The 27,676-nt window shown below is 41.3% G+C and overlaps 1 protein-coding gene across 1 annotated transcript in view; it reads left to right on the top strand.

Annotated features, from left to right (window-relative positions):
• The window catches only part of PDLIM7 (PDZ and LIM domain 7), a 125,284-nt gene that overhangs the window by 32,424 nt on the left and 65,184 nt on the right, over window positions 1-27,676 (top strand). Inside the window, exons 3-6 of the mRNA XM_073654660.1 lie at window positions 4,664-4,815; window positions 8,358-8,388; window positions 19,827-20,123; window positions 25,714-25,916. Coding sequence (XP_073510761.1) covers window positions 4,664-4,815; window positions 8,358-8,388; window positions 19,827-20,123; window positions 25,714-25,916 — 683 coding nt within the window. The remainder of the gene's footprint in view (window positions 1-4,663; window positions 4,816-8,357; window positions 8,389-19,826; window positions 20,124-25,713; window positions 25,917-27,676) is intronic.

Below are 27,676 nucleotides of genomic sequence, written 5' to 3'. Positions count from 1 at the left end.
AATAAGAGAAAAAACTGGTCACTTTTCACCTGGTGATAGGTCCTCTTTAAAGCCATTAGTGAATCTCCCACTGTGGATTTCAATTTTTATGGAAACCGGGAGACTGAATCATCCCTGGATCTATTTGCTAGAAGAATGCTAAATGGCTGATGGAGGAATGGACAGAACAAGTGGAGGTCACAACGCTTCTAAGCTTCATACTGAATCGAGCTTTTCTTGAATGGTGTAACATGTGGATAGGAAAGTGCTTCTGCTATTGTGCCCAGGGACAGCGTGCCTCATGCACTGAACTGTACTGTGTAAGCAGCTCCATATGACTCCTATTAATATCTCTTCCCCTGGGAGCTGCACTGTACAGCTTGTTCCTTCCTCACCGCCCACTCATGGCATGCTTTACAACCACACATTAAAGTCTCACTACATATGTCCTTTTGTGTGTCTTTAATTACCGCACTGTTGCTGGGATCTTCTCCGTCCTCAGATAGCACTTAGTGTGGAAGCGTGTGAGCTGTCCTGCCAGGGAGCCTCATACACCAGGGACCCTCCTTGCTTTGCCTCTGCCCGCAGTGGTCTTCTTACATCTACCTTTTCCCCTGCTGTACATATTGTGATGTTTGTATAGACTTGCAGAGGTGTTTGGATGTGTGCACACCCGTGTGTCTGTGTGGCCCACACCACAATGTTAGCGGGCCAGTGCTGGCCAGTTAGGGCGTCTATAGAAATGCTTTGCATCTCATGCAGTATTTGTATTTATTGTGGGGATTTTTCCGTATTGATTTGTGGATACTATTGTACCAAAAATGTAATGTACCTAAGCACTAAATACAAGTCTGTCGTATAGTTTTGTTGTTTCTTCAGCTATAGTTAACATCCCTATGAACCCAAAGTTACTAGGCTATGATCTGTCACCACCCCTGAGCTGTCTGCATTAATAAATACCCTACAAAGTAAGATTTCTGGGAAATCTGTTCTTAGAACGCTGTGTCGCGCTGTTCCTCTCTTATTACTCATAGAAATTTGTGAAAATCTTGACAACTGTGTTACCAATTGGAGGCATGTCCCCACATAGGGCAGCGTCCTGGCTCAGTGGTTAGCACTGTTGAGTTTGTATGTTCTCCCCATGTTTGTGTGAGTTTCCTCCGTGTTCTCCGCTTTCTTGTTCCAGAGTGTGTAGAGACACACCAATTTGACAAGGGAAATGGTAACACCCAGTTGATCATCAATTTATGTATATAATGTTCAAGAGTAATTACAAAAGGACAGCAGAATGCAGAGTTGTAAGAATAAATGCTCCAGCAGCGGCTGAGGAACATGGAGTCATTACCAGTCCAAGGTTAAATCATTCCTGAGGATCTGTAGTATCATGCAATAAGTATCATAAACTCACCCCCACACCCTGGTTTTATGAGCCACAACAATGATCTCATCTGTTGACTATGGCACACAGTAAAAGGCTTCCTAATGATGAGGTCATCCGTGTAGACATCAAAACAATTGTTTCTCACTGCGGATTTTATATTCAGCTCATTGATATGTACTTTATAGTCAGATCTCATTGGGTATGGCTGTTAGGATGTCTGCTAGAAATGGTTACATTATATGGCCAGTACCCCTTAGGCTATGTTCACACGCAGAACTTTTGGCAGTAAAAATGCTGCATTCAGAACGGCTATTTTTCAGCATTTACATGTTTGCCTGTCTACAGCATATGTTTAATAATAAGGTTAGTTTTAATACCAAAAAAGCTTAAAAAACACGATTTCACTTTCTCATTGATTTCTATTGTTAAAAAAACGCTGAAAGAACTGACCTACTGCAAATTTCAAAAACGTAGCAGTTTTCAAATTTGGTCTGGAAAATGAAAAGAAGCATGTGCACAAGATTTCTGAAATCTCAACCTCTCCTGGCTCTGTAACAAGCGGCTTTTAATTTGCATAAAATAAACTCTACGAAAATGCTGCATGTGAACATAGCCGAATCAGGCTGTTAAATGACCGCGGTATACAAGCCAAACAGCATTGGTTTTCTGGCCTGTTTAGACGAGCCAACGAATATCCTATGTGCACAGAACAATCGTTGACAAAATGTGATGTAACCGCAGCACATCATCTCTTTATATAGGGCGATGTGTTACCAATCATAATTTTTAAACCTGCGTAAAAATCATAACACCCAAAGATTGAGCATTATGCCTGTTCATTAGGTGGTTACTGGCCTGCTTAGTCAGGACTGAGCGTTCCTATACACCCTTGTCCGGAATTATTGGCTTATCTAAATAGGCCACACTTTTATTTTTTGTGGCAAAACTGCACATTGCCCTCATCATTCTCTTCTGATAACATGAATGCGGTTTCTCACACTTGTGGTGGGGCAGATTGTTTTGTACGTGACTGCCAGGGGAGGACTGTGAATAAAAGGGACAGGTGGGATGGTGCCGTCATGTGGCTGCTCTCAAGTGCTGAGGTTGTGCAATTTTTGGTTATTAATACTACAGGGACACTCAGCCATGTGTTTTTCTCTTGCTGGTGATTTGCACTGACATGGCTTACATTTTGTCCACTTGCCTGTAGAGCACATCATTTAAGCTTTTATTAACTATCCATGATAATGGGAATCTAATAAATGACCACCAAATAAATGGAGGCAGGCTAAAGCTATCAGCAAAATCCATTCAGTCCAGCGAGATCCAATGACCGTGTCCTATCTGTGCTTAGTGGCAGGCCATTTTGCCTATATATACTGCTCATTGAACATTGTTTGCTCAAATGTAAAATAAATAATTAATAAACCCAACTTTTAAATGTTCTCTCTTATGTTGGTGACTTTGAATTCATTTCTTACCTTAGGAGGCGGCATGGTATTTTCCTGTTCTGTCTCGCCTAATTCCTAGGATTATAGCGTTGACTGTGTGAGGTCTAGAATCTAGTTTATTATTTTTTATTTGTTTTGTTTTGTATAATCCGACTTTAATAGATTTTAACCTTAAAATGTTAAACAACATAACCTGTTTTGATGTCATTACTTAATGGTACTTTTAAAATCAGTTCGCCATTTTTTTTATTAATTCTGTCCACAGAACAGTCATGATATCTTAATTTTGTATAGCTTCTTGCAATCATATGTGAATGACAAATATTTTTATGTTCATTCTGATTTTTATCCAGTAAAAACAGCTTTTTGTTTTTATTAGTAAATCATGTATAATTGTATCGGTTGTCCCATGGATAAAATGTATTTATTCTATTAGATAACTTAAATAACATTTGATGCTCTGAGAGGGAATAAAATGAGCACCAGGGGTGCAAAAACAAGTATGTAACTGCAATATCAAGACACAGGAGAATTTTTTAAATGGATTTAATAAAAAAAAATGTATTATTGTGCGAGATCTAACTGCATGAATAATATTTAATCATGGTACAACTCCTTTAGAGCATTCTTTTTTTCCATCTTTTACTACATTGTAGTTTACATTTTTATGTATGCTATTATATTTATTCATTATGTATTTTATGTGCTTAAAAATAAATTCATGAGGAAAGACCTGGGAGTCCAGGATTGTCTCTATAAGGCCGGGTTCACATGAGTGTATTTCATGGTCCACATACAGACTGTCCACAGGCCTCCTAAACCCACATATATGTATATGGATTGTGAAATAAGCTCACGTGAACCTGGTCTTAAAGCATCAGCCCCAGCAATTTCAATTGGCAGGGCTGATGTGAAGACTGAGGGATAGAATCAGGAGTTAAGAGATTCCATTTAGACAAACTGATAATCGAGAACAGGCATTTCTAGGAACCCAACAATTGAGCAAAACACTTGATCGTCAGGTGAGATGATTTTTAAGCAAGTTTAAAATCATCGTTCTAGGTAGCACATCATCCTCTGCAAACAGTAAGTGTGCTGCTGATAACATGGTACCCTACCTGCACAATCACTCTGTGCACATGGAAGCGTGGTTTGCATTAAACAACCGCCTTACATGTATCCAGTTGGTGGTTGTTAAATGACTATGGTCAGCATATTTAAATGACCCCTTAGATGTGCTGGTTTAAGACAATTAGGGTTGGAAAGGCAGAAGTATCAATATCACTCAGATGGAACGATGTTAATATGATCGTCTTGTGCGTGTAGGAGATCATGTTATTGTGAGCACATCACCTGTCTTCATAGAATACCAAGAAAAATGATTTTTAAGCTAGCTTGCAAACCTCACTCAACAAACGAGCATTTGCTAGTTTTTGGATTGTTTGATGACCTGCTTAGAGCTCATGGAGATGTCCATAGATCTCTGTCCAATCACGGACTGCAATGCACGGAGTGGCTGTGGGTCTCCCGACAGGAGCATGACTGCTTCATATATTTCTATGAGGCTGTCACACTCGGGTCAGGAGACCCACAACCAGTCCATGCATTGTGTCTAGATGAGCCCTTAGACAGGCCGATAGTTGGAAACGAGTGCTCCTGCAAATGCTTGTTCCCCAATTAGTGGCTCCTCTAAATTGGACTTTCTTTATCTTGCTGATCAGATGATCGCCAGGATGCTGGTGACAGGAGGTCTAGACCCAGTAAAAGTCTTAAGCTAGACTTATGTAACTTGATAGATATCATTGTAAATAATTCTCATGTCTAAAAGTAACCTGTCCGAATTCTGTTACAGCTGACTCCAGCGGGAAAAGCTGAGCTGGCTGGAGTGAATGTTGGGGACTGGTTGCTTCAGATTGACGGTGAGAGCACCTCAAATATGACCCACATTGAAGCCCAGAACAAGATCCGAGCCTGCAGCAACAATCTAGGCCTAGCTCTGAGCAGGTAAGAAATGGTGCTCATCAGCTCACCGCTAACCAAAATGATTGGAGGTGCATATGGGGACTATCAGGTGTAAAGCCAGAGGGCTACTTTATGTAGATGTTATTGTATGTCTGCTTACAATGCACTCAGTAGTGTATCATATTATCCCTGTAGCTGTAGCAGCCAGGTATATACGGTGCCTTGAAAAAGTATTCATACCCCATGAACTTTTCCATGTTTTTTCAGAATACAAACAAGCTTAAATGTATTTTATTGGGATTTTATGTGATATGCTGACACAAAGTAGCAAGTATATGTGAAGCATGAAGGAAATTGTACATGGTTTTCTAATTATTTAAAAAAATATAAATCTGAAAATTGTGACATGCATTTGTATTCAGCCCCCTGTAGTCTAACCCATACCCCTAAATAAAATCCTGAGTGACCATTTGTCTCCAGACGTCATGTAATTAGTAAATTGTGTCCATCTGTGTGTAATTTATTCTCAGTATACTTACAGCTGTTCTGTGAAGGCCTCAGAGGTTTGTTTGAGAACATTAGAGCTCAAACAGCATCATAAAACCAAAGAACACACCAGATAGGTCAGGGATAAGGTTGTGGAGAAGAGTAAATCAGGGTTGGGTTATAAAAAAAAAAAAAAAAAAAAAAGTCCGAACTCTGAACATCTAGCAGAGCACTGTTCAATCCATCATCCAAAAATGGAAAGACTATGACATAACTCCAGACCTATCAAGACATGGCTGTCAACCTAAACTGACATCCCAAGCAACGATGGCACTAATTAGAGAAACAGTCAATATACCCATGGTTACTCTGGAGGAGCTGCAGACATACACAGCTCAGCTGGGAGAATCTGCCCACATGACAACTCTAAGGCCCCCACTTCACTATCAGTATTTGGTCAGTATTTGTTTCTCAGGAGTGGGAGCCAAAACCAAGTGAGGAACAATCAGAGAAAAGGTAAAATAGAAACAAGTCGCCAATTCTGCATTTATCACCCACTCCTGGTTTTGGCTTCCTCTCCTGAAAAAAAAAATACTGACCGAATACTGACCAAGGGGACCGTGGCCTTAATCGTAGACTCCTCAAATCTGGCCTTTGTGGATGAGTGGCAAGAGGAATGCCATTTTTGAAAGTAATCCATAATAAGTCTCTTTTGTAAAAAGCTATGTAAGAGACACTGCTAGCATGTGCCAGAAGGTGCTTTGATCAGAACTTTTTGTGCCAAATGCAAAACGCTATGTGTGGCAGAAAACTAACAATGCACTTCACTATGAAAATGCTATCCCTACCGTCAAACATGGTGGTGGCATCATGCTGTGGAGATGCTTTTCTTTAGCAAGAACAAGGAAGCTGGTCAGAGTTGATGGATGGAGCTAAATATGTGGCAATCCTGGAGGAAAACCAGCAGGACTACGACCCTAAATATACAGCCAGAGCTACAATGGAATGGTTTAGATCAAAGCATAGTCATGTGTTTAAATGGCCCAGTCAAAGTCCAGACCTAAATCCCATTGAAAATCTGTCACAAGACATGAAAATTGCTGTTCACAGACGCTCTCCATCTAATCTCACTGAGCTAGCGATGGTTTGCAATGAAGAATGAGCAAAAATTTCAGCCTAATATATTATATTATTCAGTTGAAACCAGAAGTTTACATACACTATATAAAAATAAAAAGACACATATGCACATGTTGGACCAAAGCGCGTTCATCTCTAGGACACAGAACCCATCTCTTTCCTGAGCGGTATGATGGCTGGACATTCCCATCTTGTTTGTACTTGCGTATAATTGTTTGTACAGATGAATGAGGCACCTTCAGGTATCTTGAAATTGTACCCAAGGATGAGCTAGACTTGTGCAAGTCCACAATTCTCTTCCTGATATCTTGGCTGATTTCTTTAGCCTTTTATATATAAAAAGTGATATATATACACACTGCTCAAAAAAATAAAGGGAACACTCAAATAACACATCCTACCTGAATGAATGAATGAAATATTCTCATTGAATACTTTGTTCTGTACAAAGTTGAATGTGCTGACAACAAAATCACAGAAAAATCATCAATGGAAATCAAAGTTATTAACCAATGGAGGCCTGGATTTGGAGTCACCCCCAAAATTAAAGTGGAAAAACACACTACAGGCTGATCCAACTTTGATGTAACGTCCTTAAAACAAGTCAAAATGAGGCTCAGTATTGTGTGTGGCCTCCACGTGCCAGTATGACCTCCCTACAACGCCTGGGCGTGCTCCTGATGAGGTTGCGGATGGTCTCCTGTGGGATCTCCTCCCTGACCTGGACATCCGCCAACTCCTGGACAGTCTGTGGTGCAAGGTGACGTTTGTGGATGGAGCGAGACATGATGTCCCAGATGTGCTCAATCAGATTCAGGTCTGGGGAACGGGCGGGTCCATCCATAGCTTCCATGCCTTCATCTTGCAGGAACTGCTGACACACTCCAGCCACATAAGGTCTGGCATTGTCCTGCATTAGGAGGAATCCAGGGCCAACCGCACCAGCATATGGTCTCCCAAGGGGTCTGAGGATCTCATCTCGGTACCTAATGGTAGTCAGGCTACCTCTGGCGAGCACATGGAGGGCTGTGCGGCCGTCCAAAGAAATGCCACCCCACACCATTACTGACCCACTGCCAAACCGGTCATGCTGAAGGATGTTGCTGGCAGCAGATCGCTCTCCACGGCGTCTCCAGACTCTGTCACGTCTGTCACATGTGCTCAGTGTGAACCTGCTTTCATCTGTGAAGAGCACAGGGCGCCAGTGGCGACTTTGCCAATCCTGGTGTTGTGTGGCAAATGCCAAGCATCCTGCACGGTGTTGGGCTGTGAGCACAACCCCCATCTGTGGACGTCGGGCCCTCATACCACCCTCATGGAGTCGGTTTCTAACCGTTTGTGCAGACACATGCACATTTGTGGCCTGCTGGAGGTCATTTTGCAGGGCTCTGGCAGTGCTCCTCCTGTTCCTCCTTGCACAAAGGTGGAGGTAGCGGTCCTGCTGCTGGGTTGTTGCCCTCCTACGGCCCCCTCCACATCTCCTGGTGTACTGGCCTGTCTCCTGGTAGCGCCTCCAGCCTCTGGACACTACGCTGACTGACACAGCAAACCTTCTTGCCACAGCTCGCATTGATGTGCCATCCTGGATGAGCTGCACTACCTGAGCAACTTCTGTGGTTTGTAGAGTCCGTCTCATGCTGCCACGAGTGTGAAAGTACAACCAACATTCAAAAGTGACCAAAACATCAGCCAGAAAGCATTGATACTGAGATGTGGTCTGTGGTCCCCACCTGCAGAACCACTCCTTTATTGAGGGTGTCTTGATAATTGGCAATAATTTCCATCTATTGTCTATTCCATTTGCACAACAGCATGTGAAATTGATTGTCAATCACTGTTGCTTCCTAAGTGGACAGTTTGATTTCACAGAAGCTTGATTTACTATATAATATATATATATATGAAAAAAAACCATACACAGTATAAAAATGTAAAATTACCTGTTTTTCTCTCTTCAGATTCTCCATGGGACTGGGGAATCAGCCAAAGGTAAATTTCTTACATCAGTACGTAAGAATATGAATGGTGTGTGGGTGTTGTCTGTATGACTGTGAGAAGGTGGGGAGCAGACTAGCTATTTTTAACAACTTGTACCTGATGTATTTTTATCTATCCTCGCTTTCTTCATTCATACATTGACTTTTCACTTAAAAAATGAATCTGCTTTATTCTTCTTCTAATCTAATCAATAACATTATCCACAAATGCACTTGGAGACTGTCTCCTTCCTGCTGTGGCCCTTTGCCTCTGACTTTGGTTAGCTTACCACCAGTCCCTGATACCCCTGTCTCATCGCACAGTGCCTGCTTTCTCTCTTCTCCCATCTTCCTGGAGCTCTATGTGCCCGCAGGGTAAACAGGGGCTGCCTTATTCTAAGCTGCAGGAATCTGGTGATCTCATGGGAACGTGTTACTTGAGGAAGATGAATTATCACTTACATGTTAACTGTGGCATCAGTTAGCTCTAACCTAGTTTGTGAATGGTATTACAAATAGAGATACAGAAACAAATTTAGAGGCTTTCACAGCCTTAAAAGAATGTTCCACTAAAAAGCCGATACCTGATTATGTCTTATCGAAATAACACATTGATTGGTACATATATATATATTATATATAATCATTCCAAGCATTCATAGCTGCACAACATCACCCAATCAAGCAGCAATATGCTTCTGTTCTGTAATGTATTCTGGAAAAGTCACTCTAAGTTCTGAGTTATTGGTATAAAAGCATTTCCAGGCAGAAATCATTTATGTGTGGGTGCAATTAACATCCATGCATAATGATTAACGGGGAAAAAACACTGCTCCCAAATGTCATTTAAAGGAAATGTGTCATCAAAAAAATCACCTGTTCTTTATATCAGGATGTTGTGCTAAATGGATAAAAAATTGCCAATGTTTTTTCATATTACAATCTTTATTTAAAGAAATGAAAATTAGGATACTTGCAATCTTCACACTGGCCACTGGAGCTTTTTAGACTGTTGTATCAGGAAAATATTTCAGCCAGGCTCCTATCAGCAAGTCTCATGATTGCAATGACTGGTAACACCTCTGTACATAGCTGATAACACAGGATCCACCAGCACAATAGACGATGTCACAGATGACCCTGCCCCGCAGTGGTGTTACTACAGTCCAATAGGCCCCAGTGCAAAATTTGAACCTGGGCCCCAACATGTATGTTCGTCAGATATATGGATCCTTGTAGCATTCCAGATCCTGTGAAGACATCCTGTGAAGACATTCTGTGAAGACATTCTTGTATAACAATGTCCTCCATTCTGTAATAATGTCTTCCATCCTGGCTACTTCCTGTAATAATGTTCCCCATCCTCAGCTCCTTTCCTGTAGTATTTTCCCCCATCCTGGCCCCATTCCAGTAATAATGTCCCCCATCCCGGACCCCTTCCAATAATACAGTATATGCCCCCCATCCTCGTATAAAAAGCTCTACTTAACAATTAAACATAGACACACAATTGTTGATACAATGTCTTTCCAATCTAATTCTAATAGATTAGATAGACACAATATGAATAATTGAGCTTGTACTTTTGAATTGTTGGGTAGAGCGTCTTACTATCAATATAATTTATTTAAAGTTAAGTTTTAATCACAGCCCTTTAGATAAGGTTCTCTTTGTCTGTTGGCACATATGGTTGTTGAATATTTCATCCTTATTAGGATTGTGGAACATAGTCTTGTTTTCTTTTTCCCCATCCTGATATAATGCCCCCCATCCCAGGTTTCTTGCAGTAATATATTTCCCCCATCTTGGGCTTTTTCCAGTAATAATTTCCCTGTTTTGCAGCTCTTTGCCAACAACTATAAAAAAAATTAACGATTCTACTTGCTTTCCCCTGCTCCCACGACGTGCTGCGTCCTCTTCCATAGCAGGCGCAGAAGCCAGCAGCTGACTTCAGCTGGCAAGCGATAGGCAGCACTTGGCATCATTGCCATGCACCGCTAGTGACTTAAATGTCAACATCAGCTGCCGGTCTCTGATTGGCCGGCGGTGTGTATTGCAGTGCGGGGACCCGACGGGTCTCTGCTCCACAATGCGTCTTCGGATGCACATCCAGCTGAAATAGCTGCTGGCATCGCTGCTGCCCTCCTTTCACGATGACTTGTGCACACGCTCATTAGAAGTTTCATTACAAAACATAGGTTCTGAGTCTGGTCATTGTCTACGGCACATGTGGATTTCCTGAAACAACAGGAAGTTAGAGTCTAAAAAGTCTCAGTGGCCAGTACGAAAACTGCAAGATTTCTTATTTTTTTTTTTAATAAAGATTGTGGTATAGGGAAAAAACATTGCTATTTTTTTAAATACATTTAAAGGGGTTGTCCACTACTTTATATTCCCCCCCCCCATGTATCCCCCCGGGGCCCCTAAGACTTCTTGTAAATACCTTCTGTTGCTGATAATGCCTGTGAGCGGCGCTATCGGTTGCCGCTCACAGGCATCACGTGACCCCCGGTTGCAGCCGGCTCTGACATCCGCTGATATCGCGACAAGTGCTGGCAGCAGCCGGGGGTCACGATCTTCCTGGTTCCACGGTGGATGCCAGGCTGTGGGTGGGGTTACCCCCGCCTCACACCCGGCATCCACAGCGCGCTCTCCCTGTCCTCATTCATTGGGAAAGCGGGGACCCCAGCGCTGATGTCACGCCTCACTTGTCGTGACGTCAGTGGACAACTTCTTTAACTCAAAAACTTGATTTAAACAATAGTCCATTTTCTAATTACACAATTCCTTTAAATAGTAATTTTTTTAAATGTAGACTTATTGTATGTGGGTTTGGACCCAACTTGTCACAAAAAATGCCACTAAACCACCACAGGCCAGGTACCATATATGTAGACATTTTCATATTTCACTATAGACTTTAAACTAATATCTGACTGCCTTTAAAAAATTGGAAAAATATGCAACAAAATGCTATAAAATGCTATATGCCACTAAATTAAATTTTCCTATTTCAATTTGTTTTTCATCTGTTGCAGTGAGAATAATAGCCAAACTACTCAAAATGTACAAAATACATTTATGACATTTCCCAAAACATTTTAGTGACCAAGATAGCTGCCATTCTTTGCCACAACAATCATAATCAGCCTTCCAGCCATGGAGTATGGCAGACTCTTAATCTGTTGACAATCAACCTTATGGGCAGCACCAACCACAACCTCCCAGACACCGCACGGAGAGGTGACTGTTCTCCTTCACTGTGAATCTCTTATTTAAGGAGGGCCCACAAGTTCTTCATAGGGTGAGAAAGGGACCATGTCATTATTCTTTCATCTTTAAGATCTTTAGTGGTAGCCAAGCAGTGCTGGAGTGATGAAGCATTGTCCTGTATAAAAATCATGATTTTACTGAAAGATGTAGACTTTCCTGTACCACTGCTTGAAGAAAGGGTCTTCTAAAAACTGGCAGTAGGTTCGGGGGTTAATTTTGAATCCATCTTGATCTCGAAAAGGTCCATCTATCTCATCTTTAATAATACCAGCCCATAGCAGTACCCACCCTCATCTTGCTGGTGTCCGAATGGAATTCTGTTGCCATTACTGGCGTTTCAACTTCTGTTCAGTGGTGGTCGGTTATCAGCCTCCCTTATCTTGTCCATGTCTCTGAGCACTGAACACCTTGTCCTTCAGGGCCTCCAGGGAGGTTGCAGATCAGGAATATGCCAGCACTGGAGGATAATGGGTTCCTGGTCGCTTCACTTTGATTCTTCTCAAATCTTTGGCAGATAATGTGCATCATTTTTTTTTTTTTTATCTCCAAGCATTTTTTGCAACCCTGTTAACTATTTGCAACAAAACTTTTGATGGTTCTGTGATCAGACCCCAATATCTTGGCAGTTTCAGGAGTGCTTCATCCCTCTGTAAGACTTGTAACAAGTTTTGACTTTTCAGAGTCAGTTAAATTTTTTTGGCCCATATTGTCTGAGGAAAACAAGCTGCCTAAGGGCTTGCACGCACACAAGTGTATAAATGTTATACTAAGGGGCAGTGCAGAGCTGTGATTTTTTTCACATGCCAAATCAGACTGAGAATGTTGCAAATGCGGATGCATGTGAAACATCGGACTGCATTCGGATGTCACCTGAGTACAGTCTGATTACCACAGACTCTGGTAATGGAGGAGATGGAGAAATGACTTTTCCCGTCTCCTCCGCACCTGTGATGTGATTCTCTCATGGGAGAGGATTGGATCACACTAAGGTGACACTCGGAGTTTGAGCCGAGTGTCATTCGCATAATCGGACCGATTCTCTTGCAAGAGAAAATTGACGGCCATGTGACCCCATCCTAATAATTCTGCACATCTTGATAAAGGCTGTTGCTATCCTTAGGCCACAGCTTGACTCATTACACTAATACACATCACCTGATCCTCCTCATCCAATAAGCATTCAAGTGTAGAAAGCTTAGAGTTGGAAAATCTGCATGAAACTTGAGAGAGTCTAAATACTCTCCTACGTAATAATATGGATAGCTGTCTGGCAAACTATTGCATGGCCAACAGCAATTCAACCAGCCTCCTCCATGTACCTGCACTCTCATCTTGACTGAGCATGCATATATATATTCAGTGGGGCCAGGTGTAAAAGCTGCTGCCAGGCTGCTCATGCTGGGGCTTGTTTCCACTTGCAGAAACAAAGGATCAGGAATGATGAAACCCACCATGCCTAATTCTTCTTTCCCAGATATCTTTTGGCAAGGCATAGTCAGGGCCCCCTTTTCACGTCACTTGGCTGTTCCTGCTGATAGTTGTGGGTTTGCCCTATTTTCCCTTAAAGGGAATCTGTCACCCTCTGGGAGATATCTGACCTCTACTATGGCATACAGGGTATAGAAAAGTAAATCTAAACTTACCTGTATGGCCCATAGTAGAGGTTTGATTGCAGAGAAAAGTGCTTTAATCAATTCTATTTTGTACAGGCTTGGCATCCAGGGGACGCCAAGCAATCCCTGCCTATGTGCTTATTATTCCCCCAAATCCCCAGCTATATTCTTAATTATCATATCCCCCCCCCCCCTCCCCTGCACATCACATGTCCCTGTGACAGGCCCTGTGTCGTGCACTGTGCTCCCTAACTTCTGGGCATGCGCAAAGAGCCACTCACATAGCGCTTTGCTTCATCCCGGCCACGTCTCTCTGTGCACTGCGCCGCAGGCTCCGGGAAGTGACAGTGACTCCCCGGCGCCTGCGCAATAGAAACCTGAGGCGCAGATCACAGGCAGATGGGCTGGGATGAAGCAAAGCGCTATGTGAGTGGCTCTTTGCGCATGCCCGGAAGTCAGGGAGCACAGTGCACGACACAGGGCCTGTCACAGAGACATGTGACGCGCAGGGGAGGGGGGGGATATGATAATAAAAAATATAGCCGAGGATTTGGGGGAATAATAAGCACATAGGCGGGGATTGCTTGGCGTCCCCTGGACCCCAAGCCTGTACAAAATAGAATTGATTAAAGTGATTTTCTCTGCAATCAGACCTCTACTATGGCCATACAGGTAGGTATAGAGTTAAATTTCTATCACCTGTATACCCATAGTAGAGGTCTGATATCTCCCAGGAGGGACAGATTCCCATCAGACCTCTACTATGGCCATACAGGTAGGTATAGAGTTACATTTCTATCACCTGTATGTCCATAGTAGAGGTCAGATATCTCCCAGGGGGGACAGATTCCCATCAGACCTCTACTATGGCCATACAGGTAGGTATAGAGTTACATATCTATCACCTGTATGTCCATAGTAGAGGTCAGATATCTCCCAGGGGGGACAGATTCCCATCAGACCTCTACTATGGCCATACAGGTAGGTATAGAGTTACATTTCTATCACCTGTATACCCATAGTAGAGGTCAGATATCTCCCAGGGGGGACAGACTCCCATCAGACCTCTACTATGGCCATACAGGCATGTATAGAGTTACATATCTATCACCTGTATGTCCATAGTAGAGGTCAGATATCTCCCAGGGGGGACAGATTCCCATCAGACCTCTACTATGGCCATACAGGTAGGTATAGAGTTACATATCTATCACCTGTATGTCCATAGTAGAGGTCAGATATCTCCCAGGGGGGACAGATTCCCATCAGACCTCTACTATGGCCATACAGGTAGGTATAGAGTTACATTTCTATCACCTGTATACCCATAGTAGAGGTCAGATATCTCCCAGGGGGGACAGACTCCCATCAGACCTCTACTATGGCCATACAGGCATGTATAGAGTTACATACATTTCTATCACCTGTATGCCCATAGTAAAGGTCTGATAACTCCAAAGTGGTGACAGATTCCCTTTAATGTTCATCAGTACTTTTCATCTGGCATTTGTTTCCTATGCAGATAATCTACAATCTTACTAGACCAAAGGCAAAAGATCACCTGTGTAGATAGCCAGCGTTAGGGTGCATTACTTTTCAACAGCGCATTGCTATGTGCTGCCGAGACCTATGCGCACAGAACAATCTACTATCGATCATTCTGTGTGAATGTCTAAATGGTTTATTAAACTGCTGCCTATCGTCAATCATGTAGAAGCTCAGTGGTTGTTTAATGTCAGCAGTTATTACTTATTTTATACTGTACTATGCAAAGGTTTGACATTTTTGAAGCCTATTTCTTTCTAAAGATTTTATGCTCTTTTTTTTCATGAACTTACAATTTAAAAAATACAGGTAACTTTATCATGTCAATCACTTTTACTGCTCAAAATAGTGGAACTGTGGATCATTAATCAGACAAGACTGCTCAGCCCATGGCATTTCTAAAGTTTGACTCTGAATTAATAAATGGCCGAAGAAACCGCTTTCTCATGAAACAAGTCAGTCTTTTCAGTAAAGTGAAAGGTATTCTATACATTATAATGGAAAAAAAATAAAGATTTTGTAAATGATCATGTACTGAAGATAAACAGATCTAACCAGGATAGCAAAGGAAGAAAATACACACGAAGAATGAGAAAGCGATGCCATACTGGTGTCCTTAAATAGGACTGGGCAAATAGCAATGTCATCTGCAGCAGTAAAAAGGATGCTGACTCTACAGACCAAGTTGTAGCGAGAAAGTAGTAAAAAGATGATCAAAGAACAGAACTTGTAGGACATAGAAGAAATGTAAGTATGGTGGAGGAGTGCTTGGTGTCGTTTAAGGAGGTGTAAAATGTTTGTGACACTTTGAGCAGTTTTGTGCCAGGATTCCTGAGAAATTGCTTGATGAACTGGGCCGATAGTCCCAGGAATAATAATGTAGTCAAGCTATCTTTACAATATTGTCTTCTGTCGTCAGAGCCAGGGTGGTGCAAATGTCCTCATACAGAAGGACAGATATATTTCTTAGCTCAGTATTTAATGTAGAACCAGTAAGGGATGTTGCACATGACTCTATTTTCAGTCCAAGTGCAATCCGACAAATATTAGATTGCACTCAGACCAATGTTATTCTATGGGTCCGTGGACATGTTCAATTTTTTTCACTGCATTCCTGAATGTGATCCGATGTTTGGATCGCACTCAGCCATGCAAGTAAATCAGTCCGTGGAAAACATTGGACTGCACTCTGATGTCATCTGAGTGCAGTACAGTTTTCACGGACTGACACAATGCACAAGATGGAGAAATTTTTTTACTCCATCTTCTCCTCAACTGATCAGAGTGTGATTTGCATAATCGGCCCAATTCTCTCAGATGAGAGAAACTATGGTAGTCTGCACCTGCCCTTAGATGGGTTAACTAACGTGATAGTCTCCATAATGGCAGCCTGTCGTTCCTATAGGTTGAACTGTAGCATAAAGTCAGGCCTGTTTTATTTTTAAAACAAACTAGGGTAATTGCAAATTGACAGTTACCCATCGCTAGAAGACTGCAATATACAGGTTAGTGATGAATGTGACATGATGACTATGACACTTACATGAAAAATAATGTACGACATATAGAGTTACTGTAATTTCTGCTACACATAGTGACTCCAAACCTTTGCATGGTACGGTTATAAGTAATTGAGCCTGTTCAATAAATTTGATCTCTCCATAGTAGTTCTACTCCCGGTGCCAAATATTAATCCAGTTGAAGAATAGTGCTACGTTGTATCTTGTGGTGGGAATTTCTTATACAGAAATCTAATAAACTCTCTATTTGCTTAAAGTTCTCCATTTCAGAATAAGTGCTATACAAATCCACTGATCAGTATTCTCTTGCATTGTGATTTCACCTGTTGCTAATATGCACTATGTCACACTATAGGTATAGTGGTGTTTTGTAGTTTCAGAAATGGAACTTTTTCTGTGGTAACTCTGTAGAAGACTCTGTTCGCTCTGTCAGAGCTTTCCTTAATACAGGAGCAATACCATTTTTTTAATGGATCCACAGATCTTTATTGAGGATGACACACCCGTTGATTTAGAATGGATCACTTTTGTTTCCAATTTATTGTTATTTTTAGTCAATGGTATTATATGACAATTGACCTTAGTGGAAAGCATCCCTCACTGTTCATTAGGATCTATAATGTCTTGATCACTGGTGTAACTACGGCCATCCCGGCGGCCAGTCCACCTGGACAAGCACACAATTTCTTAAAGTGTGCCTGTAGAAGTGACAAACCCCCCCCCAGTCTTTTCCTGGTGGCTCTTATCTAACCCCCTTTGCGTCTTTGGTCACCCTCTGCTTTTGCTTTTTATCTGCTAAGTAATTGTTACTGTGAGGAGGCATGTAACAGTGATGGATTTTTGGCTTCCAGAGTTGTGTAAATGGTTGTGCCATCATCGCAACATCAATACTAGATGTCGGACAGGGAGAGAATTGTTAGCCCAATAAGAAGGCCAGTTATGGAGGTGATTAGACACCACAGCATTCTAAGGGGCCCTTCAAACCAGGGGAGGAGTCCTGAGGAGATAATTTGCATATTCCCACTGCATTTTGGGGTAAGTGAAGAGTCTCCGTGAGCTCAAAGAACACTGGATTTTGGCTGTTGGAGCTGAAAAGAGGACATCGGTAAACCGCGCGCCTACCGGCGCGCGCATTTTGAAGCTTTTTTTTTAAGCTTTTTTCACTGTTTTCAGAACATTAACAGTAAGAACATGGAAGAGTCCAGGAGCCATTTGGTGAGCTGCATATCCTGCTACATGTTCACAGACTTGCCAGTGGAAAAGCCAAACTTCACATGCCAGAAATGCAAGCTTGTGTCCCTGTTGGAGGAAAAGTTGCGAAATCTAGAAGAGAGGTTAACTACCTTGAAAATCATTAAGGAAGGTGAAGAGTTCTTAGACAGAGCAGAATTATCTCTTCATGATTCAGAAAGAGAAGAAATTCGAACTGCACCTGACGAAACAGAGGAATGGAAGCATGTGACCCAGAGAAGCAGGAGGATAGAGAGGCAGTCAGCACCTATACTGCTCAGGAACCAGTACCAGGCTCTCTCGCAGGAGAACCATGAAGAAATACAGCAAGATAAGACTTTGCCAGCAATGAATAACCTTGTAAGCCCTCAGAATCCTCCTGGATGGAGAAAGAAGAATGTTGTGAAGAAAAAACGGAGAGTGGTGGTCATGGGGGATTCCCTGTTAAGAGGAACAGAGGCTGCTATCTGCAGACCAGACATAACCTCAAGAGAAATGTGCTGTCTTCCAGGAGCAAAAATTAAAGATGTGTCTGACAGGATATCAAGACTCTTCAGACCTACAGATCACTACCCATTCTTGCTAATACATGTGGGGACAAATGACACTGCAAGAAAGGACCTGGAAACCATCTGCAGTGACTTTGAAGACTTGGGCAAGAAAGTGAAAGAATTGGGAGCGCAGGTGGTCTTCTCATCCATCCTCCCAGTGGATGGCCATGGAACAATGAGGTGGAATAAGATTCTACAGGTGAACAACTGGCTACGTCGATGGTGCCGTCAACAAGGATTTGGATTTCTGGATCACGGAATGAATTACCTATACGATGGACTACTTGCTAGAGATGGGGTGCACCTTACGAAGACTGGAAAACATGTATTTGGAAATTGCCTTGCTGCACTCATCAGGAGAGCTTTAAACTAGAACAATGTGGGAAGGGAAGCAAAAGGCCAGAAAAAGCCATACAGCTGACAAATACTATTGAGATCTCTGCTACTGAAAGTGGAAAGGAAGAACAAAGACAAAACAATTTAAATAATAAAAATATGGGAGGAAGAGAAACCAATCACAAACTAAAATGTTTTTATACAAATGCACAAAGCATGGGCAACAAACAAGGAGAATTAGAACTACTAACGCAGGAAAAGAAATATGATGTCATTGGAATCACTGAAACTTGGTGGGACGATACACATGATTGGAATAAAAGGCTAAAAGGATACAACTTATTTGCAAGAAACAGACTTGATAAACGAGGAGGAGGTGTCGCATTGTATGTTAGAAAAGCGTATATCTGCACAGAGATTGAAGCTTCAGAGACTGGGAGTTCTGTGGAAACTGTTTGGGTAAGAATACAAGGAGAGAACAACGGAAAGGACACCATTGTAGGCATTTACTACAGGCCACCTGGGCAAGCTGAAGATATGGATGAACTCTTTATGTATCAAATGACCAAGTTCTCAAAAAAATATGACGTAGTGGTCATGGGAGATTTCAACTATCCAGACATTTGTTGGGAATCTCTCTCAAGTAAAACTAACAGGTCAAGCAAATTCTTATCCTCTCTTGCTGACAACTTTATCTTCCAAAAGGTAGGGGAGAAAACAAGGGGATCTGCTACTTTGGATCTAATCCTTATAAACAAGGAGGAAATGGTTGAGGAGGTAAAAGTGGCTGGGACCCTAGGAGGCAGCGATCATGCTATTATAGAATTTTGGATAACTAGAGGAGGAAGACATGTGAAGACTCAAACTTCAAGGTTAGATTTTAGAAAGGCAGATTTTAAGAGACTCAGAAAGAGAATAGGAGGGATCCAATGGCTGGATGTCCTTAAGGACAAAAATGTCCAGGAAGGATGGGAAATTTTTAAAAATGAGATTCTCAAAGCACAATCGTTAACAATCCCGAAAAGTAGGAAGAATGGGAAGCATTTAAGGAAACCAGGATGGATGAACACAGAACTTAAACACATGCTAAAAAGAAAGAAAGAAATGTTTATTAAATGGAAAGAGGGAGGCATATCTAAAGAAGATTATAATGCAGTCTGCAGATCCTGCAGGGCATGTATCAGGTTAGCTAAAGCTGACAATGAATTAAGGCTTGCAAGAGATGTCAAAAGCAATAAAAAAGGATTTTGGGGGTATGTCAAAAGTAAAAGAAAAGTCAAAGATGCTATAGGATTTTTACAGGCTGAAAATGGAGAAATTGTAAGAGAGGATGTTGAGAAGGCCAAACTTTTTAATTCCTATTTTGCATCTGTTTTCTCTCAGAAAGAAAATGTAACATCAACTGATCTTCACTGTCCTTTTAAAGGAATAGAAGAATCCAAGTTATCTGTAAACAGAAAGATTGTGAGGGAATATTTAGCTAACATAAATGAGTTCAAGTCTCCAGGTCCAGATGAATTACACCCCAGAGTACTGAAGGAGATCGTAGAAGAAATTTTAGAACCACTCTCCATAATCTTTGAAAATTCTTGGAGAACAGGAGAAGTCCCAGAAGACTGGAGAAGAGCAAATGTTGTTCCTATCTTCAAAAAGGGGAAGAAGGTGGACCCAGGGAACTATAGGCCGGTGAGTCTGACTTCTATACCAGGAAAGATCTTTGAAAAAATTATTAAACAACATGTATGTAAGTACCTGGATAAGAATGAAGTGATTAACCAGAGTCAGCATGGGTTTATAACTAACAAGTCATGTCAGACTAACTTAATTTCCTTCTATGACAGAATCACTGACTGGGTGGATCAGGGAAATGCTGTAGATATAGTATATCTTGACTTCAGCAAAGCATTTGACAAAGTATCTCACACCATCCTTATTGAAAAAATGACCAAGTATGCAATGGACCAGGCAACTGTTAGGTGGATTCATAACTGGCTTAGTGATCGGACTCAAAGGGTGATTGTAAATGGCTTCACATCCAGCTGGATGAATGTCTCAAGTGGGGTACCACAGGGCTCCGTCCTGGGACCTGTATTGTTCAACATCTTTATCAATGATTTAGATGAAGGAATTGAGGGTAAACTGATTAAATTTGCTGATGACACAAAGCTAGGAGGGATAGCTAATACTAGAGAAGAGAGAGAGAGGATTCAAAAAGACCTAAATAAACTGGAGCAGTGGGCAGCAACCAACAGAATGGTTTTTAACAGGGAAAAATGCAAAGTACTACATCTGGGCAATAAAAATGAAAAAAGCATATACAGAATGGGAGGAATAGAGCTAAGCAACAGTACATGTGAAAAAGACTTAGGTATACTAATAGATCATAGACTGAACATGAGTCAACAGTGTGATGCAGCAGCAAAAAAGGCAAATACAATTCTGGGATGTATTAACAGAAGCATACAGTCTAGATCACGTGAAGTCATTATCGGTCTTTACTCCTCTTTGGTCAGACCTCATCTGGAATACTGTGTACAGTTTTGGGCACCACATTTTAAAAAAGACATAGACAAACTGGAGCAAGTTCAGAGAAGAGCGACCAGAATGGTGACTGGTCTGCAAACCATGTCCTATGAGGAACGGTTGCAGGATTTGGGAATGTTTAGCTTGCAAAAAAGAAGACTGAGAGGAGACTTAATAGCTGTCTACAAATATGTCAAGGGCTGTCACATTGTAGAAGGATCATCTTTATTCTCATTTGCACAAGGAAAGACTAGAAGCAATGGGATGAAACTAAATGGGAGGAGACACAGATTAGATATTAGAAAAAACTTTTTGACAGTTAGGGTGATTAATGAGTGGAACAGGCTGCCACGAGAGGTGGTGAGTTCCCCTTCAATGGACGTCTTCAAACAGAGGCTGGACAGACATCTGTCTGAGATGATTTAGTGAATCCTGCTTTGAGCAGGGGGTTGGACCAGATGACCCAGGAGGTCCCTTCCAACTCTACCATTCTATGATTCATTTATATACAGTTATATGAAAAAGTTTGGGCACCCCTATTAATCTTAAGCTTAATGTTTTCTTAAAATTGGTGTTTTTGCAACAGCTATTTCAGTTTGATATATGTAATAACTGATGGACACAGTAATGTTTCTGCCTTGAAATGAGGTTTATTGTACTAACAGAAAATGTGCAATCTGCATTCAAACAAAATTTGACAGGTGCATAAGTATGGGCACCCTTATCATTTTCTTGTTTTAAATACTTCTACCTACTTTTTACTGACTTACTAAAGCACTTTTTTTGGTTTTGTAACCTCATTGAGCTTTGAACTTCATAGCCAGGTGTATGCAATCATGAGAAAAGCTACTTAAAGTTGCTACTTGCAAGTTGTTCTTCTGTTTGAATCTCCTCTGAAGAGTGGCATCATGGGCTCCTCAAAACAACTGTCAAATGATCTGAAAACATAGATTATTCAACATAGTTGTTCAGGGGAAGGATACAAAAAGCTGTCTCCGAGATTTAACCTGTCAATTTCCACTGTGAGAACATAGTAAGGAAATGGAAGAACACAGGGTCAGTTCTTGTTAAGGCCAGAAGTGGCAGGCCAAGAAAAACATCAGAAAGGCAGAGAAGAAGAATGGTGAGATCAGTCAAGGACAATCCTCAGACCACCTCCAGAGAGCTGCAGCATCAACTTGCTGCAGATGGTGTCACTGTGCATCGGTCAACTATACAACGCACTTTGCACAAGGAGAAGCTGTATGGGAGAGTGATGCGAAAGAAGCCGTTTCTGCAAGCACGCCACAAACAGAGTCGGCTGAGGTATGCAAAAGCACATTTGGAGAAGCCAATTTCTTTTTGGAAGAATGTCCTGTGGACTGATGAAACCAAGATTGAGTTGTTTGGTCATACAAAAAGGCGTTATGCATGGCGGCAAAAAAACACAGCATTCCAAGAAAAACACTTGCTACCCACAGTAAAATTTGGTGGAGGTTCCATCATGCTTTGGAGCTGTGTGGCCAATGCCGGCACCGGGAATCTTGTTAAAGTTGAGGGACGCATGGATTCCACTCAGTATCAGCAGATTCTTGACAATAATGTTCAAGAATCAGTGACAAAGTTGAAGTTGCGCAGGGGATGGATCTTTCAGCAAGACAATGATCCAAAACACCGCTCCAAATCTACTCAGGCATTCATGCAGAGGAACAATTACAATGTTCTGGAATGGCCATCCCAGTCCCCAGACCTGAATATCATTGAACATCTGTGGGATCATCTGAAGAGGGCTGTCCATGCTCGGCGACCATCAAATTTAACTGAACTGGAATTGTTTTGTAAAGAGGAATGGTCAAAAATACCTTCATCCAGGATCCAGGAACTCATTAAAAGCTACAGGAAGCGACTGGAGGCTGTTATTTTTGCAAAAGGAGGATCTACTAAATATTAATGTCACTTTTCTGGTGAGGTGCCCATACTTATGCACCTGTCAAATTTTGTTTGAATGCAGATTGCACATTTTCTGTTAGTACAATAAACCTCATTTCAAGGCAGAAACATTACTGTGTCCAACAGTTATTACATATATCAAACTGAAATAGCCATTGCAAGAACACCAATTTTTATAAAACAATAAGCTTAAGAATAATAGGGGTGCCCAAACTTTTTCATATAACTGTATAATAAGAGGGGTGAAGTCCCAGGCTGTGTGAATAGCACTGCCACATGTACAGCCAATGGGACCTGTTGATCATTACTACTTAGACCCCTTTGTCAGCATGGGGGTTACAGATTAACAACCCTATTTTTATAATGTAGTATCCAAGGGGTGAGTGCCCATGATCTAAGTGCCCCAGTGAAGCCATCCCATGGACTGTGACCACTTTTCTTGAGGTGTTGGAACTGGTGAAGATTGGCAGCAAGTTTACATCTGTTTAAGTTCATCTTTACAAGTTAATTTCAATTGTGAAATGTTGACGAGTCTTGTGATCATTGTTTCAGGAAATGACCATGTCACCTTGTATCAGAACTTGGAATTGTACAATGTACTTGGTAAAAGTACCACTTCAAATTGTATGGTCAAGTTACAATAAAGACTGCTGAAAGAAACCTGGCTTGTGTCCACTTCCTGTTGGGCGTGTTACATGTGGATGTGCAAAAAATCAGGCGTTTCTGTATCCTGGTGCCCAGAAGTTGAGATTAGTGAAAAGACCTGAGATCCCGGTATATTAGGCTCTGAATGTTTTTTTTTTGCTTAGTTTGGTCTGGTTCAAAGTCTAATTTATTAAGGGGTCTGGTTTGGGGTCTAATCAGTTAGGACCCCTAATTTAAGGGTCGGGTTCCGGGTTTCATAATTTATCAGATTTCTAAACTATTAGTCTATTTAGGAATTTATCTTTGAACTGATGAACTTGCAGGTCTAGTTTGGGTTCTGATAATTTAGAGGCTCGTTGTCTGATGAACTATAAGGGTCCGGTTTGGGTTTTGAAATATGTTTTATGATTTGATCTGGGATCTGAATGAATTTTAGCGTCTGGCTTGTGGTCTGATAATTTAGAGGTATGAAACCTTAGGGGTCTGTAGTCTGATTACTTCGGGGTATAACTAATTTAAAAGTCTGATGTAATATGAATAAAAAGTCTAATCTGGGGTATGTATGAATTTTAGGGTATAGTCTGGACTGGGGTAACCGCTGTTCAGAAAAAGCTAATGTTATTCCTACACTTATAAGAGGGTGAACTTATCAGTTTAGTTGTATTTTGTTTTTTTAATGCAAGAGTTGTAAACTTACAGTGGAATTATGCTTTCAAGTAATTTTACAAAATGAACCTTCATTTGTGTGTACATAATGAGTAACACAATTTCGGCAGGTTCTGTCTATTAATTTGCCATTGACTCTGAGCTGCTGGGTGGAGACTTGCTGCTATGATGTCTTCTATACACAGGAGTGGGTTCCTGCTTTTCATTCCTTATTTTGCACATAGACAGAAGCAACAGTAGCATTACCTACATGATAGAATAGTACTGAGCTGTCTGGATACGAATCCAGCACTGGGATGAGGCAAAAGACTTGTTGAACAAGCACAATCTTTCTGTCTCTCTCTCTACTTGTTTTTTCACTCTGCTCCTCTCTCCTCCTCCCCTCTCCATAGAGTTTAATAGGAGGTGTAACTTGTCACCTTTCTGTGCTGACAGTCTTTCTTACTTTGACCAAGATTGATTTTAGCGGTGTTTTTTTCAGAGCAGAATAAAAATTCAGGGTGCAGGAAGTGTAGGAAAAGTGACTAATTTTTATTTCATAAGATATTTTAAAAAGTTTCTTATATTTGCCTGTAGTATGAATTTATGCAAGTTGTTTTTTTTTTTTTTTTTTAAAGTACAGTTCACATTTAATTTTCACATGGAGCTAGTGAAGGTTATTGCTCGAGGGGGAACATCTCGAAAACTATCCGTAGAGCCAGGTCTTTTTGTCAAGGAGCCCCATTTGAATGGAGTGGAGTTCAAGCATGCACACCTCTGATCCATTGACTATATGGGTCTGACAGTGATTGTTGAGTACAGCGCTTGGATTAATCTGGAAGCCCCATACAGAAAGAATGGAGTGAATGGAGTGAAGGTGTACATGCTCCACTTTCACTCCATTCAGACTGGGCTTTGCAGGACCAGGTTGCTGACAGCACAGTGGTAGGACCCCCAGCAGCAAGTAAGTTATCCCCATGCTATTGATAAATTGGTTTTCCTTGAAAGTAATCCCCTAACTCCACTTGTCCAAATCTGGTGGAAACAAAGCTTGAACTTTGTGAATGGAGCTGCACATACATTGTTAGAGAAACATTTAATGAGAATCCTATAAATGCCAGGTGAATGCATGTGACATCTATGTTAATACGCATTTGGCTCTTTGTTATAAACCATTATCTTCATTGCCATTTTACATTGTTACTGTTTTTAATGTTATTGTAATATTTGATTGACATTACTTATTGTCTGTGTCAGTGGGGGACCTTTATGAAAACTAATGGAAATGTGGAGGAGTTGCCCAGAGCTGCAATCACATTTTCTTCTTGGATTAGTTTAATAAATATCCCTATATCTGTCTTACTCCTTACTTATATGCATGTGCTAATATTCTATCTATACAAACTCTCTTTTAATAACATTCTTGCTAAGTAATAAGGTGACAAATTTGCGGGGTGGGTTGTATGGGGCACAGATTGCTTAATATGGCTGCATGATGCCTGGTTTGTTCCCTTGTCTTCTCCCAAAGGGTGTGATTACTGCTGATAATCAAGGCGTGAAGTATAACTTTTCACCGAGTGCATCTCTCAACAAAACCGCCCGACCATTTGGTGCTGGGACACCACCCCCAGACAACTCTCGGGCAGCTCAGGTTACCAAGCCAGTGACATACAACCCCCCGCCACCATCCTATACCACCAGTCCGACACCCCAGGCCCAGAAGCAGAACGGGTATGTGAATGTCTTTGGCATATAAACAAACAGTGGTACCATGCATTTTAATGGTCAACAGAGTTGTCTGGGCTCATGGCGTCAAAAAAATGTACAATGTCGGCTTATAGCAACCAATCAGATTCTTATTCTTACTTATTCCATTTTCAGTACTATTTAACAAAAATTAAGCTTCAATCTGATTGTTTGTTGGCAACTCTGACAAATTTTTTTTGCCTGCGCAGCTTTTATGCATGAGACCCATGAAGTAGGCAGATATGTTTTTGTTCAGATATTTAAAGGGAACCTGTTGCTTGGATTTTCCACCCTAAATCACCATCACCATGCTCTTCATCACTCAGTCTTTACAAGAATGTTATATAAGAACTTTCTGAGTAGGCACATTGTAAGAAACAAAGTTATCATCTGGTTTGCATAATATGCGCCATGGGACATCAATTAAACCACGATAACTGTGGTTACAGCCCAATTGGAATAAAAGTGTGGTTGTCACTCAGGGCAAGTTTCTGGTGCTATGTAGTAGGATGTCAATCCAATAATTATAGAGACGTGAAGACACAAGCTGGAGCGCTCATACCTCTACCAAGAAATAGGCTGTGACTGTGGTCATGAATGGGCCGAAACGTTGGCCTCTACTGTAAATAACTATATCACAGGTGCTCTCCCAATAATTACATTTTCCTAAATGCATATAGAGTTACGTGACTATTCCTAGGAATGATGCCATCCACATGACTACTCCCAGGTATTGCATATGTCATGTATTGGATTATAACTTTGTTTTTTTTACACTAGGCCTTTTTAAAAAGTTTTATATAGTGGCATGCCAGTAAGGCAGTGAAAAATGAAAATAACATGGTGGTCGCTATCTACTGTCAGAAACCCAAGAGATAGGTTCACTATAATTACCTTTTAAAGTAAACCTGTCCTCAGGAGAAGGTCTCTTTGTGTTGGAGCAGCTTTCATATGACCTATGAATAGTGATCTGGTGTGTGTATTTGGTCAGATTGAATCAGTCAAGAAAAGTAGTAAGATCTAACTCCGACCACATTTACCATTTTTTACATTGTCAGGGCTAGACAACAGACAACAGCAATTTGCTTTGCCTCTGCCTGTTAATGATATCCCGGCAAATTATAGGCCCTCTTCTGGTCCTACCCTTGTCTCACACTGATAGTAATGTACATTAGGTAAATAGTAGTGGAGTTCTTATACTCGGCACTCTATTAGGGAATTATAAGCCCTCTCCTGGTCCTTCCCTTGTCTCACACTGATAGTAATGTACATTAGGTATATAGTAGTGGAGTTCTTATACTCAGCACTCTATATAGTAGTGGAGTTCTTATACTCAGCACTCTATATAGTAGTGGAGTTCTTATACTCAGCACTCTATTAGGGAATTATAGGCCCTCTTCTGGTCCTTCTCTTGTGTCACATGACTGTGCTCAGACTCATACAGGCTATCTATGAATTCCTATGAGAATCACATTGAGGCTTTTATAGAAATGCATAGAGAAACTGACTTTCGGGCCACACTTAAGAGCCTGTAAGATTCTGAAAATTAAAGCAGAGAATTCAACTGAATGCTTAGAAAACTAACTACACTGCTGTTTAATCCATGTATGTTAACGGGAACCTGTCACCAGAAATAATGCAGATTAATAATAATGCAGATATGCGATTAATCTGCAGGTTAACTGTGTTATTATGCTGCCCGGCACCTGCATGCAGCTGAATGCAGTGGGGAGAAAATGAACTTT

This window comes from Phyllobates terribilis, unplaced genomic scaffold (genome assembly GCF_046119375.1).
Source record: "Phyllobates terribilis strain yellow unplaced genomic scaffold, ASM4611937v1 Scaffold_11__3_contigs__length_659146591, whole genome shotgun sequence".
Classification (NCBI taxonomy): Eukaryota; Metazoa; Chordata; class Amphibia; order Anura; family Dendrobatidae; genus Phyllobates; species Phyllobates terribilis.
Note: the sequence above shows the minus strand (reverse complement) of the source record. Positions and strands in the feature narration are given on the sequence as shown.